This window comes from Cololabis saira, chromosome 4, assembly GCF_033807715.1.
Source record: "Cololabis saira isolate AMF1-May2022 chromosome 4, fColSai1.1, whole genome shotgun sequence".
NCBI lineage: Eukaryota > Metazoa > Chordata > Actinopteri > Beloniformes > Belonidae > Cololabis > Cololabis saira.
In genome coordinates this window covers 3,456,965-3,478,267 of record NC_084590.1, presented here as the reverse complement: position 1 = coordinate 3,478,267, position 21,303 = coordinate 3,456,965, and the positions used below count along the sequence as shown (strand labels likewise).

Sequence of the window (21,303 nt, the reverse complement as noted above, 5' to 3'; positions counted from 1 at the left end):
AAAAGAGAAAAAAAGAGCGTGTGTGAATGAATAAATGAGTACATTTCTTTGTAGAAAGGCGCTTTATGAAAATAAGTCAATTTACTTGTATTAGTTTACTGTGGAAGTAAAGTCTTGCCTCATCCAATATGGCGGCGACGTTGACGTATCGCAGCAGCTCCATGGGGGCGTCTAGTATATATCTATGGAAGCGTATGCCTCGATCCGTCACGTCTTTCCCCTAACGCGCATGCGCAGCGGGCGGTTCGCGGTTGCGCCAACTGGAGGATGTAGCTAGCGGAGCAGCGGATGGACAGCTCGCTCACAACAATAACACCAACTAAATCTGCGACTCCACGTCTTCCATTCGGACTCTATCCTTCTGGGACGCCCTAAGCAGCTGCTGCTCCGACCGGGCCGGGCCGATCCTCGTCTCCCGCGGACGATGGGAGCGAGGTTTGGTGTGTATTTGCAGGGCTCCTTGTTGCAGGAACAGGAATCATGGCCGGCCAGCTAGGCCGCACACAGACACAGCCGTGCTGCTGATGCTCTGCTTTTCTCCCGGATTCTCCTCCAAACCGCTGCCTGAGAACTCCATTCTTTTAGCTTTTCATCCTCTTTGCTCTTTGCCGTCTCCTTTGGGGCGAGGGCGGTGAAGACTGTGCAGCTTGTGGTCCCGGTTTCTCCGCAACCTTGACTGGTGTCGGCTGGTTTTCCGCCAGTCCCAGCCCCTCCGGCCGCTCACGGCGGCTCTGCAACACAAACCCACACAAACCCCCGCGGTCAGACGGGTTTATTCCAGGCTCTGACCTGCATCTGTGCTGTATCTGAAGTTGACGTTTTCAGCTTCTCTTCCTGGATGAATGTGGGACAAAATGGAGACTCCGACGATCGTGTACGACCTGGACACCTCCGGGGGTTTGATGGAGGTGAGCTGGCCCGAATCATGCTGATGTCACGGTTCTGTTTTCATCAGACTTTTCCAAAGGCGAGCAGTTGTCCTTTATCCTGTTTTGCATGCTTGTTTTTTTTTTTTTTTTGCAGCAAATCCAGACCCTGCTGGCGCCCCCGAAGTCCGAGGAGGTGGAGAAGCGGAGGAAGCTGGTGCGGGACGTCCGGAGGAGCGGCAGAGCCACCAACCACGACACCTGCGACAGCTGCAGGGAGGGGGGGGACCTGCTGTGCTGCGACCACTGCCCCGCAGCCTTCCACCTGCAGTGCTGGTGAGAGGACCGGCCACACATGGACACCCTGCTGTTAGAACCATGTTGAATTGAAGTCTGTTCAGCGGCAAGAAAAGGGAAGGCTGCGTGTGAAGGCTGATTTATGGTTCCGCGTTAAAACGACGGCGTAGGGTGCGCGTCGCGTCGTTCCCTTACGCCGTAGGCTTGCGTTAGTGTAACGCGGAACCATAAATCAGCCCTTCTGCTGATTTCCACCGAGGGATGGCGCTAGTGAGCAGGTTAGATTACAGTTATTCAGTTTGACGGCCAGCAACTTGCAGTGCTGACTTCACACATAAACATGTAAAAAAAAGTCTTAATGCCGTGTTTTCAGAGGGACTTTGAGAAACATAAAGTCCACTCAACGTATCATTAGTTAGAGTGCAGTTTAATGAGCTGAAAGGCGCCGGCTTGTCCCTTTTTCGAGGAGGATGTGCGGCTGCGCTCATCTCCTCCTGGAGACGCGTACTGATTTATGGTTCCGCGTTACATCGACGCAGAGCTACGCCGTAAGGGTACGCGGCGACGCACACCGTACGCAGTGCGTCTCCGCGTAACCCTAACGCGGAACCGTAAACCAGCCTTCAGCCGGGCCTCGGCCGGCAGAGCCGAGCCCGCCTCTGTTTACAATATGGCGCCGTCCCTGCTGCTGTTGGCGCTCCAGCGCCATCTTACCAACCTTTCCCAGTCGACATTGAGGCAAGGATGCTCCCAGATAGTACAGACAATGCCAAAACGGACCGTGCCGTCGTTGCTTTTGGGTCCAGAAGAAAAACAGCTAGTTTTTGCCAGCTGGCAGTGAGCAGTAATGGCCTCAGTAATGGCCAGGCTTTAAGCCTGATTCACGGTTCTGCGTTAACGCTGCGCGTCGCCGCGTACCCTACGCCGTCGGTGTAACGCAGAACCATAAATCAGCCTTTAGGAGGCTCGTGTTGTCTGCTGTGGTCGCCACTGATTCAGGGAGGAGAAATAAAACACTGACCCGCTATGTTTGTGGCGGGTTTCTGAGATTGAAAGGTAATTCAAAGTGCTTTACATCAATATTAAAAGCGACAAGACACAATTAAACAGTAAATAACAAATAAAATGATAAGAAAAGAGGTAAAATAATAGAAAGCACAAGTTGTTAGGGGCAGTAGATCCAGCAGGTACATCTCATTGTTACAATGGCAAGAACTACGTTTCTATACGGTCAAAATTTACAAAGACCGGGTCAAATACAGTATTACAAAAGTAACCTGTAACAATTCCTACGGTGAATTTAAACCAATTTGACAATTGTATGCCACAATGCCTAGGCCAGAAGAGCTAGAGCCGTGTCCTGCAACATTTTTCAAAGCTATTAAAGTTGTGACATTGTCCCGTTTCCTGTTGTGCTGCTGGTATTTCTGTTTTAGGTTGTGACAGAACTCTGTAAACATTTCCAGCATCAGGAGTTGATGTAAATAGAGCCTTTTGTATTGTAATACATAATTGTGTCCACCAGGTGGAGCCAGAGGACAGCACCTTTAACAGCATTTGTGTACCATGATGCAGACGTTGATTAATTCTGAGCTCCAGCCATAAGCCTTTTTGAGTAATGATGTTTTGTCTTACTCTAGCAACCCTCCTCTTAGTGAAGAAATGCTGCCCCCAGGGGAATGGATGTGTCATCGCTGTAATGTTAGAAAAAGGGTGAGTTTCAGATATATTCTACAGTAAACTCCTTGCAGACATTTGCTGATTTTCCATGAAGCTTTTTCTGTAAATAGTCAGAGGCAATGTTCCCTCTAATTTTTCATGTATCTGGGCATACACACAAGCTCCCTGAGCAAACTGAGGACTACTGTGAGCAACATCAGATATGCACGCTTTATTTTTAAATAAGTCATTTGGTCCACTAAAAAAAAGACAAAAATCTGAAAAATGGGATGTGTAGATGTTATACAGTATGTGAGAGTCCTGCTTTGGCCATGGGAAAATAAGTGCCAGTACTCTCCTTATTCAACTGATGTCAGGTAAATTAGGCGGTGGGTAACAGCAGATGATTAAGTGATATATCTAAATACTAGGACATGATCCTGATTTTTAAAAAGAAAATTGTTTTATTGAATTTTCCAACAAATTATGTGTACACAAGAAAACGCTCACATTCACTGGTAGACAGTACTGGAGTTGTAAAAGATATATCAGGGGGGATGGTGGATTTGATCATATGGGGACAGATAATTTGTGCTGATTACAAATAATATAATATATTACAAATAATAGCAGTGACCAAAACACCTGCAGAAATACTGCAGGAATGACATAGCAGCAGTTAAATGCAGCCTTCTGTAAGCTTTAAATATCCACTGGGCTTACATCAAATACATCAAAACACAACAATAAAAAACACTTTTCTGAACTTATCAATATGACTCTGTCCTTCACAGGATAAGTAACATGGATCACTGCAAAAACTCAAAATCTTAACAAGAATATTTGTCTTATTTCTAGTTAAAATGTCTCATTTTAGTAAAAAAATCTAATTACACTTAAAACAAGACTCATCACTGGAAAAAACATCAATTTTAACTTGTTTCAAGTAGATTAAAATTAAATTAAGTAGAAAAAAATCTGCCAGTGGAACAAGATTTTTTTTGCTTGCAATAAGAAGATAAATCTTGTCCCACTGGCAGATTTTTCTACTTATTTTAAGTGAAAATTTACTTGAAACAGGTGAAAATGGTCAAATAAGTTATTTTTCTGGTGTTATTTTTCTGGTGATGACTCTAAATGTTGAAATAGCAGTAAAACCACATTCATTGATGAAATGACATAAGGGATGGAAAGGGGAGATGATTTGGACCATTTTTATTTCAGGAGGGGATGCCATCCCCCCTCATCCCCCCTCAACTCCAGTACTGCTGGTAGACACAGCAATGGTATGGACAGCTTTTAGCAGAGACTTCAGACTTTCTCGTGTCCGGGATCCCCACAGCTCCTTGTATTCCCCAAATCCTTGAATATTTCTCCTCCTCTCGACTCGCGGGACCTCCGTAAACTGATTTATGGTTCCGCGTTACACCAACGCAGAGCCTACGCCGTAGGGTACGCGGCGATGCGCATTGCCGTGTTTCCTACGGCGTAGGCCTTGCGTCGATTTAGCGCGGAACCATAAATCAGGCTTTACGAGTGAACGTCTCACGAGGGGCAGTCGCGTTGCGACGCCACTGGAGAGAACAGAGTACTGTGAGCTCATGAGAAGTCCCGGTACGCCGTAAAAGGTCCCGGTACGCCAGAGGCTAATACTGAGAAGTGGGGGTACTCCGTACCGGTGCGTACCGGCCCACTTAAAGCACTGGGCTGGATAGATTTTCTTGTGCGCTGAGAATATGCGGGCAGTGTGCGATTGCGCACGCGCGCAGCTTAGAGGGAACATTGGTCACGGGGCGCCTGACTTGGGTAGACTTAACTTCAGTGTTGTGAAAGTCTGAGCAATATTTAATCTCTCCAGCTATTCAAAATCTTTAACATGTACGACAACATTTTCTACTGTTTCCATCCCCTCTTGTTGTTTTAGACTACCACAGCTTTCATGTTGACTATTCTTTTTTTTAATGACAAAATGGCCACGGTTACATGATGTTTTTTTTAATTCGGAATTCATTATTCCGAATTAAATAATTCCGATTTAAACTATTTTCCTTCGAGTTTACATGGAAATATTAATTCTGAATTGAGGTTTACATGGAAAACACGTTTGATGGAAACGGAAGTTAGGTCTACCGGAAGAAAAACAAACTTTGAAAAGCTCACAATTTTAATGTTTCCTGTTTCCATCAGTTCTTTTAATGATTTCTATTTATTAAATAAATGGTCTCTGCTCTTGACCAGCGTTTACTGCTGCTGCATCTTGAAACTTTGTTAGGAAAACCAGCCCAGTGGAATATAAGATCATGGAGACAGACGGGGGAGGGAACGAGCAGAAAGAAAGACCGGAATTAATTTAAAGAGGAATGAGTGTATACATTATCTGGAATTATTCTATTCAGATTTAAAATCGGAATAAACCAGCCACTTACTTCGGAATTAAGTTTAATTCAGAATTAGGTTTACATGGTCATTTTACTCATTTTAAATCTGATTTAATTTTAATTCTGAATTAAAGAGGAATTAAACTTCCCATGTAAACGCGCTCAATGTCATCAATGACTACATTTACATGCAGTCAAAATTGGGGTTATTGCTAATATTCCGGTTACTGAAACATTGGAAATATTCCGATTACATGGTGATTAATAATTCAGGATATCTGGATCAAACCAGCGACGCACGGAGAACATCATGACACAATTCCCGTCATTTCTGCTTCTTCTTCCTGTATCCAAATTCAAAACAAATGCTGCTTCGCGCAACTTTTCTCTCTCCTTCTTGTAAATCTTCTATCCCGGTACTTTCTACCGTCTACAAATGCAGAAATGTTCATATCCTTCATTACATTTATGAAGTGATTAGTCTCCTCCTGGTCTTGTTTCTCCGTGTTTAGAAGAACTTCCTGGACTCAAAAGACCAGGATTCCTTGTGAACAGAGCATGAGCAGAAAACAGATTCCTGTTCCGTTTGATGGGGATATTCCGTTTGGTGTTTACATGACCCAATATTCAGGTTTTAAAAGGAGTAACCCAGGGCTCATATTCAGGTTTTTTAAAACCCGAATATGAGCAAATTCAGGTTATTCAAAGGGGTTATTGGTGTTTACATGGCCGTGCAAAACCGGGTTATTGCTAATATTGGGGTTTTAAAAGGGTTATTGATGCTGGAAACACAGTCAGTGTCATGAAGTGATTGGTTAAATGGTTGAGGCTTTGGTTCTGAAACAGTCTCTCAGCTGACGGGCTGTTATTCAGTTTTTTGTTTCTTTCTTTTCCCATGTTGCTGTCAGAAGCGGGAGCAGAAGGCCGAGCAGACCAACGGCCTGCCGGAGAAGTTCTCCTCCTCTAAATGCCTGCCGTCTCCGGCCGTGGAGCTGGAGCTGAGCGCCGGGCCGCTGCGGCTGGACGGCCTGCCCCCCGGGGCCGGGGCGGCGGGGCCCGGGCTCCGCGTGGCCCAGGTCCGTCTCCTGGACCGCCGGACTGGCAGCCGGCCCAGCAGCCGGCCCGGGACCCCGACCTCCAATGCCTCGTCCACCCCCACCCCCTCCGAGGAGCAGAACGACGGGGAGGAGGAGGCGGCGGAGCCCGAGGACGACGCTCAGAGCGCCGACCTGGAGGGCGTGGCGTTGACGTCTCCGCCGCCGCCGCGCCTGCTCAAGCGGCCGTTCCAGCTGCTGATCGCCGCGGCCATGGAGAGGAACCCCACGCAGTTCCAGCTGCCCAGCGAGCTCACCTGCACCACCGCACTGCCCGGTTAGTGGCCGATCAGCTGCAAATCTGTCACTGCAATATTGGGCTTTACTCTGAAATTAGGGCTGGGCGATTTTGGACAAAAATAAAATCCCATTTTTTTTTATTTTTTTTTTCTCTCTGAAAACCCGATTTTCGATTTTGATTTTTTTTTTGTAAAACTACAAAAGACAATGGAATAAATTGTTTCAAATATTTTATCTTTATTTTTAAAGAAAAAATAGCAAACAAATGTCCCTATTGGGAATGAAGTGCAATTGAAAGATACTGTAAATCCTCCTTGAGTTTAGTAAAGTGACAACATTTACAATTTTCTTGACCAAACAAAGATGACTAGACGAGCTCTGTCTGTAATGCAGCTGCAGAAAAGGAAAATCGATTCTCTGATTTTCCTTTTTATAACATCGTCTTGATTGATAAATCCGATTTAGATTTAAAATCTATTAATCGCACAGCCCAATCTGAAATGCTTTTTTTTTTTTTTTTGGATACTTTAATTTTTATTGTAGTTTTGCGTTATAATGAATGAACGAATGAATCTTTATTTCGGCTTGTACACACTTTTTTACAATGCAATATGAAAAGGTAAAATAAACATTTCTTTAGCCGAAAAGGTGTAGCTGAAGCCGTAGCTTATAGTGCCGACCCTTTTTATCTTATGATCAACTTAAATATGAGACATTAGCTTTACAACAAACAATACATAAAGAAGACAAAAATAAATAAGACAAAATATAAAATTGACATTTCAAATTCTAGAATGTTTTTGGTAATATACTTTATAATTATAGTATTTTATATTTATTTACAGTATTTTCTTTAAACATGTCCTTAAACTTGTAGATAGAACTGCACATTTTTAGGTCGTTGTCACAACTATCCCATATTTCTCTTGCCTTAATTGATGTCCATCTCTTTTTAATATTTGTTCTTGCTGTCGTCGTCTCAAACATGAGTTTCCCCCTCAGGTTATAGCAGGTTTCTTTTATTTGGAACAAATCCTGAATGCAGTTTGGAAGCAGTTTCTGCTAGGCTTTAAATAACAATAATAATAATAATACGCTTTATTTGTATAGCACCTTTCCAAACACAGTTACAAGGTGCCTTTACAAAAGCAGAATTAAAAGGCAGAATCCAATAAAATGACAAAAATATAAAAACATAAGAACATAGAAATACAATAAAACATTAGAAAATAATAACAAGGCAAATATAACAGTTTTCTGCTCTACTATATGATGGAATTTTAGAGGAATATATTTAATAAAGAGATTATTTGTTGGTTTATAATAGTCAGATCTATTAATTATCCTTAAAGCTCTTTTCTGTAACAGGAAAATAGGGTTTGTATTTGTTTTATAGGTGTTACCCCATACCTCCACACAATAAGTCATATATATATATATTTGGTACAGTTACCAAGAACCAGTGGTCCATGGACATCAGTATCAGTTGCTCAAACTGAAAGTTTACGCTGCCACTCAGTCTTTCTGACACTCAGTCTTTCTGACACTCAGTCTTTCTGACACTCAGTCTTTCTGACACTCAGTCTTTCTGACACTCAGTCTTTCTGACACTCAGGGCCTGATTAAAGGTTTGCGTGTGTAAAAACGTGTGCAAACTTGACAGCACCCGCAAACCAAAGTGCCAGCTGATCTACTAACAGCGTGCAAAGACGACTGCGTCTCTGAAATGCGCAAAATAGCACACGCAATTCATTTAGTACTTTTGCCCTGATGAATAATCAATATGGGGCGTACCCGCCAGAAATCGCTAAATACTGGGAGGGGAAGATGCAAATATGTCCATTTACCACGCGCAATGAGATTTACCAAGCCTGAAAGTTTTTGCGCGTATTGTGATTGCGTCTGTATTTAATACGTTTGAAAGGAAGGTGCTTATCTGCTGCTGCTGTTATTGTGGCAAGGAGGCGACATCCAAAATCAAAGAATACGCAGAGAGAGAGTCTTTATTCTGCTGCATGCTATTTTAAAAATGGTTGCACAAGTTTTATTAAAGGCCACTTTTTCTTTAGTTCTTCGCCTTATATCTCGCCACCTTATTGATTACTTATCTTATTGAACGTGAAATCATCCTTCGTAAATTACATTTATTAAAACCCGTGCTTATTAATCACAAAACACAGGTTAAACATCATGACCAAATCCGCTCCGACCCGCTGTGTCAGTATCAGCGCAGACAGACTGCAGCTTCGCCTGAATTATGGTTCCGCGTTAAATCGACGGCGTAGGGTCGCAGTACGGTGTGGGTCGCCGCGTACCCTACGCCGTCGGTTCTGCGTTGGTGTGACGCGGAACCATAAATCAGCCTTTAGTGTGCGCGCTGTGCTGTTCTGAACACCCTCTTCTTTCGGCATATGATGGTCCCGTCTGTCACACATTTACTGTCAGTGTTTGCTATATAATATATAATATATAATATTTGCAATATACTGTGGACATCTGAATAAAAACTTAACTCATAAATAGATGAATCAAAGCGCTTTCCAGCTCTGTGTCTGATTGTCTTTTTCTCCTCAGATCATGCCGAGCACCGCGGGGTCACGTAAACCCGACCAATTCAATAATAAAATCAAATTCGGTCCTGTGGCTAGTTTTTCTATTTCGTATTTTTGATCTGTGCCTAAAATTGAAATATGAAAAACCAGACGTTTTTCCGTTTTTTGTGTTACCAACTGCATTTATTCTATCGCAGGTTTTCTCCAATATTGCGTTTCTTTTGGTAATGTTTAAATTTCTTTGCTGTAGTTCATGAATGTGTTTATTTGCCTCTTCCACTAATATCTCTAACTCCAACTCGTCAAATTTCATTTTGCGCTTGTGACTTGTGACTGTGCTTTCCATCCACTCTCCATGGCGCAGAGTTTGCCCTCGCAAACCTTAAGACACGCAACAGCTCATTTAAATACTGCTGTTTGCACCTGTTATCAATTGCGCAAGCATTCTTAGTTGATCACCCGCAAAACACGCAACAACAGCACGCGCAAACTTTTTCAGTGCACACGCAATTTAGTACTCTTTATTTAGGATCTTAGTAAATCGGGCCCTCAGTCTTTCTGTCACTCAGTCTTTCTGTCACTCAGTCTTTCTGCCACTCAGTCTTTCTGTCACTCAGTCTTTCTGCCACTCAGTCTTTCTGACACTCAGTCTTTCTGACACTCAGTCTTTCTGACACTCAGTCTTTCTGACACTCAGTCTTTCTGTCACTCAGTCTTTCTGACACTCAGTCTTTCTGACACTCAGTCTTTCTGACACTCAGTCTTTCTGTCACTCAGTCTTTCTGACACTCAGTCTTTCTGTCACTCAGTCTTTCTGACACTCAGTCTTTCTGACACTCAGTCTTTCTGTCACTCAGTCTTTCTGTCACTCAGTCTTTCTGTCACTCAGTCTTTCTGTCACTCAGTCTTTCTGACACTCAGTCTTTCTGTCACTCAGTCTTTCTGACACTCAGTCTTTCTGTCACTCAGTCTTTCTGACACTCAGTCTTTCTGACACTCAGTCTTTCTGACACTCAGTCTTTCTGTCACTCAGTCTTTCTGTCACTCAGTCTTTCTGTCACTCAGTCTTTCTGACACTCAGTCTTTCTGTCACTCAGTCTTTCTGACACTCAGTCTTTCTGTCACTCAGTCTTTCTGACACTCAGTCTTTCTGACACTCAGTCTTTCTGACACTCAGTCTTTCTGACACTCAGTCTTTCTGTCACTCAGTCTTTCTGTCACTCAGTCTTTCTGACACTCAGGGGTAAATCCACAAAGAACAGATTGCGCCCGCAAATAGCGCTGTGAATTGCGCTGCATTAGCGCCCGCAATTTGCCCAACTTTAAGGTCCTATTCACAAAAGATTTTGCTCTAATGATATACCGGAGCAAACACGCCCATAAAGTTTTGCGGCTGAGTGCAATTTGCCCTTGTCTGAGTGAGCGGAGCTGTTTCCAGTGTTCTCCGTATTTCAGCACACAGATTGGTCCATAATGAAAACAGAGAGCACAATAGACTCAACTTTCACGTATTTGTACTAGTATTTCGCATGCAGATAGATGGATAGATAGATAGATAGATAGATAGATAGATAGATAGATAGATAGATAGATAGAACCTTATTCATCTCCAAAGGGAAATTCAACCGTCCAGCAGCTCATCAAAACATAAATCAACCACACTTCCATTCAGACAATAAAAGCACATTCATAATATTAAAATAAACATGTAAGGTTTTTAAACAAATATCATGTAAAGATTGCAAGGCTGCCCCCCCAACACAAAGCAGCAAAACAGAGTGCACTGGCCACCATCGTGTGGTAGAACATAGCCATCATCTCCACACACATCAAAAGACCTCAGTGTCTGTATGACATAAGCTAATGAAATGTGAAATGTTAAGAGGCTGTGCGCATTTACGCACAAGGCACAGCACTGGTAACTTCATTAACACTGGATCGGGATCAGATCAGGATCTGACGGTAATTCATGTTCTTTTTTTTGCTACACACACCTACAGGTCAGCTGTTAAACACACACATTCTAGATTATGTTTATATGGTGGAATTGTTTGTAATAAAGCAGCCCCTTATGTATGGATGAATCCTGAACTCCGTCCTGTTACTTTTATGAGCTGAGTTTGCGCGCAGTTTAATACACGTTTCTGAAACACGGTATTTGCTCCACTATTTTTGCGTGTGGCAAATAGCGCTGGCCTTTCTGAATTAGGCGTTTTTTGCAATGAGGCTTATTTGCATAGAAAGGGGGCAATTTTGCGCCAAATGTATAAATATTACCTAATTTGCATGCATGCAAATGGCACCGGCGCAGACTGCCACTATTTGCTTGGCAGCGCAGTTTGTGGAGCAATTCGCCCTTTGAGGGTGCTTTGTGAATTAGACGCTCTCTTTTTGTGTCATTTGCACCGGTTTAGCGGCCGCAAAAGCTGCGCAATCCTTTTGTGGATTTGGCCCTCAGTCTTTCTGTCACTCAGTCTTTCTGTCACTCAGTCTTTCTGACACTCAGTCTTTCTGACACTCAGTCTTTCTGACACTCAGTCTTTCTGACACTCAGTCTTTCTGACACTCAGTCTTTCTGTCACTCAGTCTTTCTGACACTCAGTCTTTCTGACACTCAGTCTTTCTGACACTCAGTCTTTCTGCCTCTGCATCTGTGACGTCATGCACATTCCGTCTATTCTACATTTCCATGTCAGAAATGCACATGTACACGTAATGCAAAACACTACAAAAATACAAAGAACAAAGCAGTCATGGGTACAGGCTTCCGTAATCAAATCAGTGTACAGGACTGTCTCAGAAAATAAGAATATTGTGATAAAGTTCTTTATTTTCTGTAATGCAATTTAAAAAAAAAAAAAAAAAAAAAAAAAAAAAACACAAAAGTCATACATTCTGGATTCATTACAAATCAACTGAAATATTGCAAGCCTTTTATTATTTTAATATTGCTGATTATGGCTTACAGTTTAAGATTAAGATTCCCAGAATATTCTAATTTTTTGAGAAAGGATATTTGAGTTTTCTTAAGCTGTAAGCCATGATCAGTAATATTAAAATAATAAAAGCCTTGTAATATTTCAGTTGATTTGTAATGAATCCAGAATGTATGACATTTTTGCACTACAGAAAATAAAAGGACTTTATCACAATATTTAAATTCTGTGACAGTCCTGTGTATAAAGGTTCAGTATCTTGAATTTTCATATCAGTGATTCCTTAAGTATCTTTTATTGTGTCATAACTAAACTAAGTTGATAGCTCATTCTTTCCATAATCTAGATCTCTCTTATGATTTCTAGCCACTGTTTTATATTAGGGGGATTCTGTCTTGCACCAGTTTCTTGTTATTGCCTTCTTGCTTGCGATCAATAACATTTTAGCTAGATATCTATCTCTTTCTAAGACGCAATCATTTATACTCCCTAGGTACATGACTTTACATTCCTTAGGTATTGCGTATCCCAAGGTATTTTCAACTGTGCTGTGAACATTTTCCCAAAATAGATCAAGTTTATAGCAGTCCCAAACTCTGAAATGCTTTTTAAAAGTTAATTTATTGAAGAACTTGATGGACAGAATGTACAGTAATCCCTGCTTTTTCACGGGGGTTACGTTTCCAAAAAGAACCCGTGATAAGGGAAATCCGCGAAGAAGCAACTTTTTTTTTTTTTACAATAATTAAACAAGGCTTCAAATTGCGGAGATCTGCCCCGCCCACTGCGACACGATTAATTGGATTTTTGAACGGGAGAAAATGATTATGAACAAAAATACAATAAGTACAGTTGGATAAATTGTAACTGGTGTGTATTTCACTGCTCTTCTGAGCCGCTGCATCCCCACTCTGTAGCGTCTTTTTCTCCTAAAGCCGCGGTGCAGGTGTGTTTTTTTTCCAGAGAAGAACATAGTTATGGGTCGTTGTATTCGCTTTTTTTCTTCTGGGCTGGGGTCAGCAACCCGCAGCTCTTTAGCGCCGCCCTAGTGGCTCCTGGAGCTTTTTCAAAAACGTTTGACCTTTTTTTTCTTTCTTTTTTCTTTTTTTTTTCCTTTTATCATTTTTTTTTCTTCTTTTTTCTTTTTCCTTTCTTTTTGACTTTTTTCTCGAGATTGTACTTCAACATTAATCTCGACATTTCGAATGTTTTTCTCGAGATTTTGACTTTTCGACTTTTTCCTCAACATTTCGACTTTTTTCTCCACATTTCGCCATTTGTCTTCATTCTAAGGCTGACACAAGACTTTTCATTTTTTGCGGCTCCGGATATGTTTGTTTTTTTGTGTTTTTGGTCCAATACGGCTCTTTCAACATTTTGGGTTGCCGACTGCTGTTCTGGGTAAAAAGATTCTTCTAAACCAACATACCACCATGGATTATATCTGAGACTGTAATGAACGATTCATCAAAGGCTCCCGCTCTTGAGCTGCTGCTGAAGCTCATCGGCCGTTCTCAGCACTGTTGCTAAGCAACCAACGTTAGTGACAAAGGAAGTGAAGAAGAGGGGAGACTGTTTAGCCAATCAGAATGCAGAACACGATGCACAATGTAAATCCGTGAAGCAGCGAGAGGTGAAAGGTGAACCGTGTTATAGCGAGGGATTACTGTATTTCATGACAGTTATGTGGATACAAAGTCAAATCTAGTGGGGGAAGGCTGTGAGCGGTTGGAAGGGAATGGTGGTTTGTGTTTGGGGCTTCCAGCTCGGTCACAGTTGCCGCAGGGCTACCAAGTCCCAGTTCCAGTCTTTACTACAGCCTTTCTGTATGGAGGTTGCAGGTTTCTCCTGCTCCAGGGTGGATTCTGTGTAGAAACTCTAGCTAGTCAGACACACGCAGGTGTAAATTCTTTATTTCATTCATTAAAAAAAAAAAAAAAAAACCAGTTCAATATAATTACAATAAATCTCTTTCCTTGAATGAAAGGGAACAGAAAGAAGACTAAGCTTATTTTATCTGTCCCTTTTTCCTAAGAAATCAAATTTCAATTAATGTAATAATAAAAAAAACTCAAAAACAAATTACGTAATTTAAAAAAACAAAACCAAAACTACAACAAAGTTATAAAATAACACAAAATGGCTGTCGTCAAACACAGATAGTCGTGTTCTTTTTGATTCAAAGAAAAAAAATATGACTATGGTGCTAAAAAGAGAATGGGGGGGAAAAAAAGAAAACCCACCTAACTTAACAATTATCATGATATTTCTTCATCAAACTGGCTTTTATTATTCTTTTAAATGTAATGTTTGATTTTCATTTGGCTTCTGTATCCAGATTGTTCCATAAACTGATACTTTTACAGAAACAAACGTTACATTAATTTTGTCCTGAATTACCGGTATTTTTTTCTTTCAATGGCGTAGGCTCTGCGTTGGTTTAACACAGAACCTTAAATCAGGCTGAAAACATTTACTTGTTACACCCAAGCTAGACTGCCTTTCAAATATCGTGTTGTGTTTTTTTTTTGATTATTTATTCATTTTTTAAATGGTTGTTTTTCAGGCAGCAGTAAACGAAGAAGGAAAGAGGAGCTTCTAGGACGACCGTTCAGACGGCCCCAGCACGAGCTGGATCCCAACGGTCTGGTCCCGCTACCCGTCAAAGTCTGCTTCTCCTGCAACAGGTGAGAGGCTTTCAAGGTTTCTCAACATTTTATTTATAAATGTATTTATTTTTTTTACATCAAACAGAAGCAATCACACAGGACAGTAAGGCAACAACAAAGATAAGTAGACAAAGTCACAATCAGTCTGGCCCTCGGCAGGAGTTTCCCCTCTTATGATCCAGGTCCTGGTCCAGGTTTCTACCCCCTTATGATCCAGGTCCTGGTCCAGGTTTCTCCTTATGATCCAGGTCCTGGTCCAGGTTTCTTCCTCCTAAAGGGGAGTTTTTCTTGCCACTGTTTGGTTTAAGGCTTTTCTTCCACTGTAGGTCCAGAACCCAACATTTCACTTGTCAGCGCCACTCAAGGTGACCAAACTTACTTATAATTTTTGAAAATATCCATATCTGTAGATGATATTCTGGTATGACAACCTTCCTGAGTAGCAGCTGGATCAGAGTTATCAGCTCATGAAGTTCAGAAAATTACATTTTAGATGCTGCTGCATATCCTGGTTTAGACTCATGTACAAGATATCTGTCAATGTTTCACAATATTGTCTTTGGTATCATTTTAAATGGGAACTTTTAAGCATTCATTCAAGCTAAGATGTGAATCTTTCTGACCAACATAGAGGTCACTGCAGCTCTTTAAACTATAAACAACACACAGTTTTACACAATTTTCGCCTAAATGATATATTATCTGTGTTATCTAGGAACAACAGAGACGCAAAATACAAAAACAGGAATACTCATAGGAGCCTAAGGATTCAGGAAATGTATAATATACCCCATACTATATCATTGTTGCAGGTCATTGTGAGCCTTAAACTAGAAGAGCATCATTAGGCTCCTATGAAACTATAACAGCCACTAATGTCACAAACTGGTCTTTATCATGCAAATACAGAATATAAAGAGCACCACAATGAGATAAGGAACCAGCTTAGTTTTATAAACAACATTAGAGACACAAAATACAAAAAAAAAAAAAAAATACAAAAACTGGAATACTCACAGGACCATAAGGATTCAGGAAATGTATAATATACCCAATTTAGAATCATCAATTAACCTGAAGGGGGTTTTAACTTCATGAGCTGATAACTATGATCCAGCTGCCACTCAGGAAGGTTATCATACCAAAATATCATCTATAGTCATGGATCTTTTCAGAAATCATAAGTAAGTTTGGTCACCTAGAGTGGTGCTGATATCTGGTCTGGAACATGGAGTACTAGGGGAGTTTTTACCTGCCATTGTTTATGTAATAATTCCTCGGGGGTTTATGTTCTGGGTCTCTGGAAAGCATCTAGAGACAACTTCTGTTGTATTAAATGCTATACAAATAAAATTGAATTGAATTGAAATCAGACAAAAAATAAATAAAAAAAATTATATAAATTAAATGAAACTAAGGAGGGCGAGAAAATAGTTACCGTATTTTCACGACCATACGGCGCACCGTGTGAAAAGGCGCACCCTCAGTTTTGTGTGTCATTTTTGGTTTTAAAACACACATATGGCGCACCGACCCAAAAGGCGCCGTCTACAGAGACGGAGCTGCACACACGCTGCAAAACACACACACGCGCTGCAGAACACACACACACACAAGTGTGCTTATTTATTTATTTTTTTTTTTTTTTTTTTTTTTTTTTTTTTTTTTTTTTTTTTACCTTGTCTGCACACATATTATTGATTGATACCATGACGGTAGAAACCAAAAGTGTATATATGTGCATTATTACTATATGTAATATATACATATATATACGCACACATATGCGTACACATACATAAATATACACATACAAACCCAGTGTTTTTTTTTTTTTTTTTTTTTTTTTTTTTTTTTTTTTGGGGGGGGAGGGGGTGGGGGGGGGGGGGGTGACGACATCCACTGCCAATCCAGGAAGCAGGAACACACGGAGACACACGTCAAGCACTGGAAATCTGCAACAAAAAACCACAAACAAAGCACGAAACCGGCACGGAGCCAACCAAAACACGAACAGCAATCGACCTAAATCTTGAGATCTGATCGCAGTCTGAGCTAAGCTATCGCTACCGCTACCTAAACCCAAAAACTAGAGAGCCAGCATGCAGGTGAACAAGCCAGTGTGTATGTCTAGGTGTGTGTGTGTGTGTATGTATATGATCATGCGTGTGTGTGTGTGTGTGTGTGTGTGTGTGTGTGTGTGTGTGTGTGTGTGCATGTGACTAAATGACTATATGTGTGTATGTGTGTGTGTGTGTGTGTGTGTGTGTGTGTGTAATAAACCAAACAAAGCTCCACCTGAAGTGTATCTATAGTGGGGGAGGGGGGGGAGCGACCCCGCCACCCGCGAGACCAGAGGCCGACAAGGAAGAGCCCGGAACCCAGGCCACCGGCAAACCCCACAGAGGGGAGAAGTAGGAGGGAGGCAACCCACCGCCTGCGAGGCCCCCCCCCCCGCCCGGCGGCGGCCGAGGGGGCCCGCGGGCGGGGCCCCCACGGCGCGGAAAGAAGCAGCCAGGGATCCCGCGGCGGCGGACCGCGACCCAGGCAATCCCCGGCCACCCGGTCCGGGCCGGACACGCGGCCAGGAGGCCCTCACCCTTCAGGCCAACGACCCCCACCCGGCAGGGGGCCAGCCTGCCCGGAGAGACAGAGCCGCCCCGGCCGCCGACGCGGGCAGGCGCACCCGTCCCCCACGAAAGTGGCCCTCCAAGACCAGAGGGGCGCCCCGCCGTAGAGGCAGCGGGGGGGACCGGAGACGGGCCCGGAGAGAGGGAACCCCCCAACAAGGCGACACCCGCGCAGGCCCGACAACGGAGGGCCCCAGACCCAGGCATCCCATTCATTCATCCATTCGCCTATCCGATACCTATACTAATAATAATATAATATACTATACATAATAATAATAATAATAATAATACTAATAATAATAATAATAATAATAACCATCTTTGTATAATATAATATTGATAAATTATTAAGTTTTTGATGTCCTGCCAATGGAGGCTCAAATCCTCCATGGCAGGACCCTTCCATACCGCATTCTCACCGACACAGACATACAATCACGCACCGTTTCCCCCTCCCCGGGGGGGTCCAGCACCGCCAGAAGGCACCCCAGGCTGCACGGCGGGCCCCGCCAGGCCCGGGTAACCCGACCCACCCGTCCGAGGCCCAGGCCGGTGAGGGAACGCGGGTGATGTGGGACCCCCTCCCGCCCCTTGTGTTGAGTGCATGTGATTAATGCCATAAAAACAGGGAGGAGGGAGGGCCAAGTATCGATTGACACCGACCCCCCCCCCTCCCGAACTACGTGTCCTTGTCAAGTGTATTTATAAAGTGTTGAATGTGCAGTGTCTAATTTGCTGTTAAAACCGTGTGTGCTTATTTAAAAATAGAGCGGGAGCAAAACTTAGTTTGATATTTTATTTAACTTTTCACATCAATCAAACCCTTCAAAGGTTCATATTCTGTTTCCGCATTAAAGAATTTAAAAAAAAACACTGGGTCGCCGCACATAAACCTGTCTCAGCCACCAGCCCTTTTCATTTCACTCTGGCTGGAAAAGTCTGTTTAGGCAACGCTTTTCTTTTAAAAATCACCATAGCCGGCAGTTTCTGTCCATCAGCGTGGCAGGCAAGCACAAGAGTAAATAAACTTTTCATACCCCGTTGTGCTGCGGATCCCGACCGCGGCGGTCCCGGGTCCCGGTCCGCTCCCGGGTCCCGGTCCGCTCCCCCGCACTGGTCCTCCTCCGCTCCCCCGCACTGGTCCTCCTCCGCTCCCCCGCGCTGGTCCCGGTCCGCTCCCCCGCACTGGTCCTCCTCCGCTCCCCCGCGCTGGTCCCGGTCCGCTCCCCCGCGCTGGTCCCGCTCACACACACGCGCATGTCGGGGATCTGGTACCAGGGTTTGTATCCGACAGGAGCTCTGCTCCGCTAATTCAGCTGCGCCAGTCCGAATTTCCAGACCTGTCTCAGCCACTTGATCATCATCCCTTCATCCAGCCACCCCTTTTCATTCGCCCTTATAATGACTCCGGCTGGAAACGTCTTATGCAAAGTTTTTCTTTTAAAAATCACCATAGGCGTTTCTGTCCATCAGCGTGGCAGGCAACCACAACATAAATAAGTGTGTGTGTTTCGCGCATGTCGGGGATCCGGTACCGGGGTTTGTAACCGACAGATTTGGCTGAAAATCTCAGAGGGTGAAGCTGATCCAGCCTGGGACGGAGTCCAGAAATCCCTGCTCCCAAAGCGGCCGGGAACCAGGATAATTCGATCGGATCCCGCTTTGGGAACCAGGAAGTCGGGCTGGAGCAGCGCGCATCACTGCAGCTTCAACCGGGGAATGTGACCGGTTCCGACCGGCCGGGACCGGAGGAACCCACATGGACTGGTAGTAGGGGCTCCCGGGGAAAGAGCACCGGCATTTCAGCCGGATCTGCCCCGGGGATGCGGCAGATCGGACCCCGTAACCCCACGGCAGGTGCATCCTCGGTTCCCGACATGCAAAACACACACGCGCTGCAGAACACACACACAAGTGTGCTTATTTAAAAATGGAGCGGGGGCAAAACTTAGTTTGATTGTATTTTATTTCACTTTACACATCAAGCAAATCCTTAAGTCTTCATCATCTGTTTCCGCATTAAACAGCTCAGTGGATGGTCTCATTCACGTCCGCAACTCACGGGGGCTTCACCCGCCCCCTTCTTTTTTTACCGTTCTCATGGTGGCCGGCCTTACATTACCGTAATTCAGGTAATAGACACGGCGCACCGTTTCATAAGGCGCCCGGCACATTTAAAAAAAATAAATAAATAAATAAATTATGTGCGCCTTATGGTCGCGAAAATACGGTACAACAATGTCACCAGTTCCACTGCACTACAGACCAACCTATCAGAAACGTTCACCAGCAGGGTAGGAGAAGAGAAGGTTATCATTGGTCCTTAATGTTCTAGTACTGGGTTCCATACCCTGGAGAACTTCAGAAGATTGCCAAATAGTTCACGTCTCAGTCTTTCAACATGTAAAATGCTTAAGAGTTCCCTCAACTAAGCCTCAAACTTGGGGGGCTGAATCAGATTTCCAGTTTTAGGATAAACCTCTTGGCGATCATCATGCCAGATATCAGAGCAATGTTACAGCCCAAGTTTTCCATAGTAGCAAAATGTCCAAATAGAGCAGTTTCAGGACCAGGTGTTGTAGTAATCTTGAAGACAGACGAAAACCACTGAAAGATGCAAGCAAGACCAACAAAGATGTGCTAGAGAGCCTTCCGTAGTGTTGCACCTATTACACAGAGAGGGAGAAGTAGAATCTATGAACAGCCTTTACTGGATCAGTTGGAGTCTCGCATTAACAGATCAGGATTTTATACCAGTTAATACTTCCCGCCATGTTTCATCGTCAATTTCAATGCCAAGTTCACTTTCCCAGACTTGCTTTATGTTGATGGTACATATATCTAGGACACTTGAAAAGTAGCTCACCAGATCTGAGATCAGCTGTTTTTCTTCTAGGGGAACCAGTACAATTTTAAACAGTGCATTGTCTTCAGGCAGTGATTCATGAGGCCTAAAAACCTGCTGGACATAGTGACTACGTTTCCATGCAGTCAAAATTGGGGTTATTGCTAATATTCTGGTTACTGAAACATTCGGAATATTCCGTTTACATGGTAATTGATCATTTGGGATATCTGGATCAAACCAGCGACGCGCGGAGAACGTGATGACGCAATTCCCGTCATTTCCGCTTCTTCTTCCTGTATCCAAATTCAAAACAAATCCTTTGTGCAACTTTTCCCTCACCTTCTTGTAAATCTTCTATCCCGGTACTTTCTACCGTCTACAAATGCAGAAATGTTCATATCCTTCATTACATTTATGAAGTGATTAGTCTCCTCCTGGTCTTGGTTTCTCCGTGTTTATAAGAACTTCCTGGACTCAAAAGACCTGGGGCCTTATGTACTAAGAGTGCGGCGCACAAAAAACGTGCGTACGCCACTTTCTACGCTCACGGTCGGATGTACAAAGAATGACGTGAACGTAGAAAGCTGCGGTCCGTCACTCACACATTAAGGCTGGTGTACGCACTTTTCTGAGGTTTTGTCCGTTGGCGACACTCACTGGTGATGCAGTGAAGTGCAGAATATGAGGAAACGTAACGTCAACAATAAATTCACGACCACATGAAGGACATGACAGTCCCCACATCACCAGATAAGTTACACAAGAGTGGAGCTGCAACAATCTCACAATCAACCACATGAGCTGAACAAACAACTAAAGGAGCTCAACGATGGAACCTGCAAATCCCGATGGAGCTTTGGCTCCGTTACAGGAACCTGCTGATGGCAGGATCAGGGGCGAATCTTCAGGGACCAGACTGATCTGCTGGTCCAGGATCCAATGAATGAATAAAGTTTTTATTGAATGTTTAGGCAACTTTCAGAGTCTGCAATGGAGTCGGCTGCAAGTGCTGCAGGACTCCTGACAGTGTTTCCCCGGTGATGGACCGGGATCTAGACCGGTCTCTCCTCCTGCGGATGCAACACTCCGAGTTTAAGCAATCTTGCTCTTTATTTCTCACGTTTGCACCTC

The 21,303-nt window shown here is 43.4% G+C and overlaps 1 protein-coding gene across 4 annotated transcripts in view; it reads left to right on the top strand.

Annotated features, from left to right (window-relative positions):
* Nucleotides 1–245: 245 nt before the first annotated feature.
* The window catches only part of phf12b (PHD finger protein 12b), a 45,547-nt gene continuing 24,489 nt past the window's right edge, over nt 246–21,303 (top strand). For 3 of the 4 annotated variants that reach the window (XM_061718684.1, XM_061718681.1, XM_061718682.1), the window contains exons 1-5: nt 246–908; nt 1,024–1,202; nt 2,804–2,876; nt 6,109–6,571; nt 14,589–14,709. In XM_061718684.1, coding sequence (XP_061574668.1) covers nt 843–908; nt 1,024–1,202; nt 2,804–2,876; nt 6,109–6,571; nt 14,589–14,709 — 902 coding nt within the window. In that variant the 5' untranslated portion in view covers nt 246–842. The remainder of the gene's footprint in view (nt 909–1,023; nt 1,203–2,803; nt 2,877–6,108; nt 6,572–14,588; nt 14,710–21,303) is intronic. The other variant, XM_061718683.1, reaches the window with a different exon arrangement.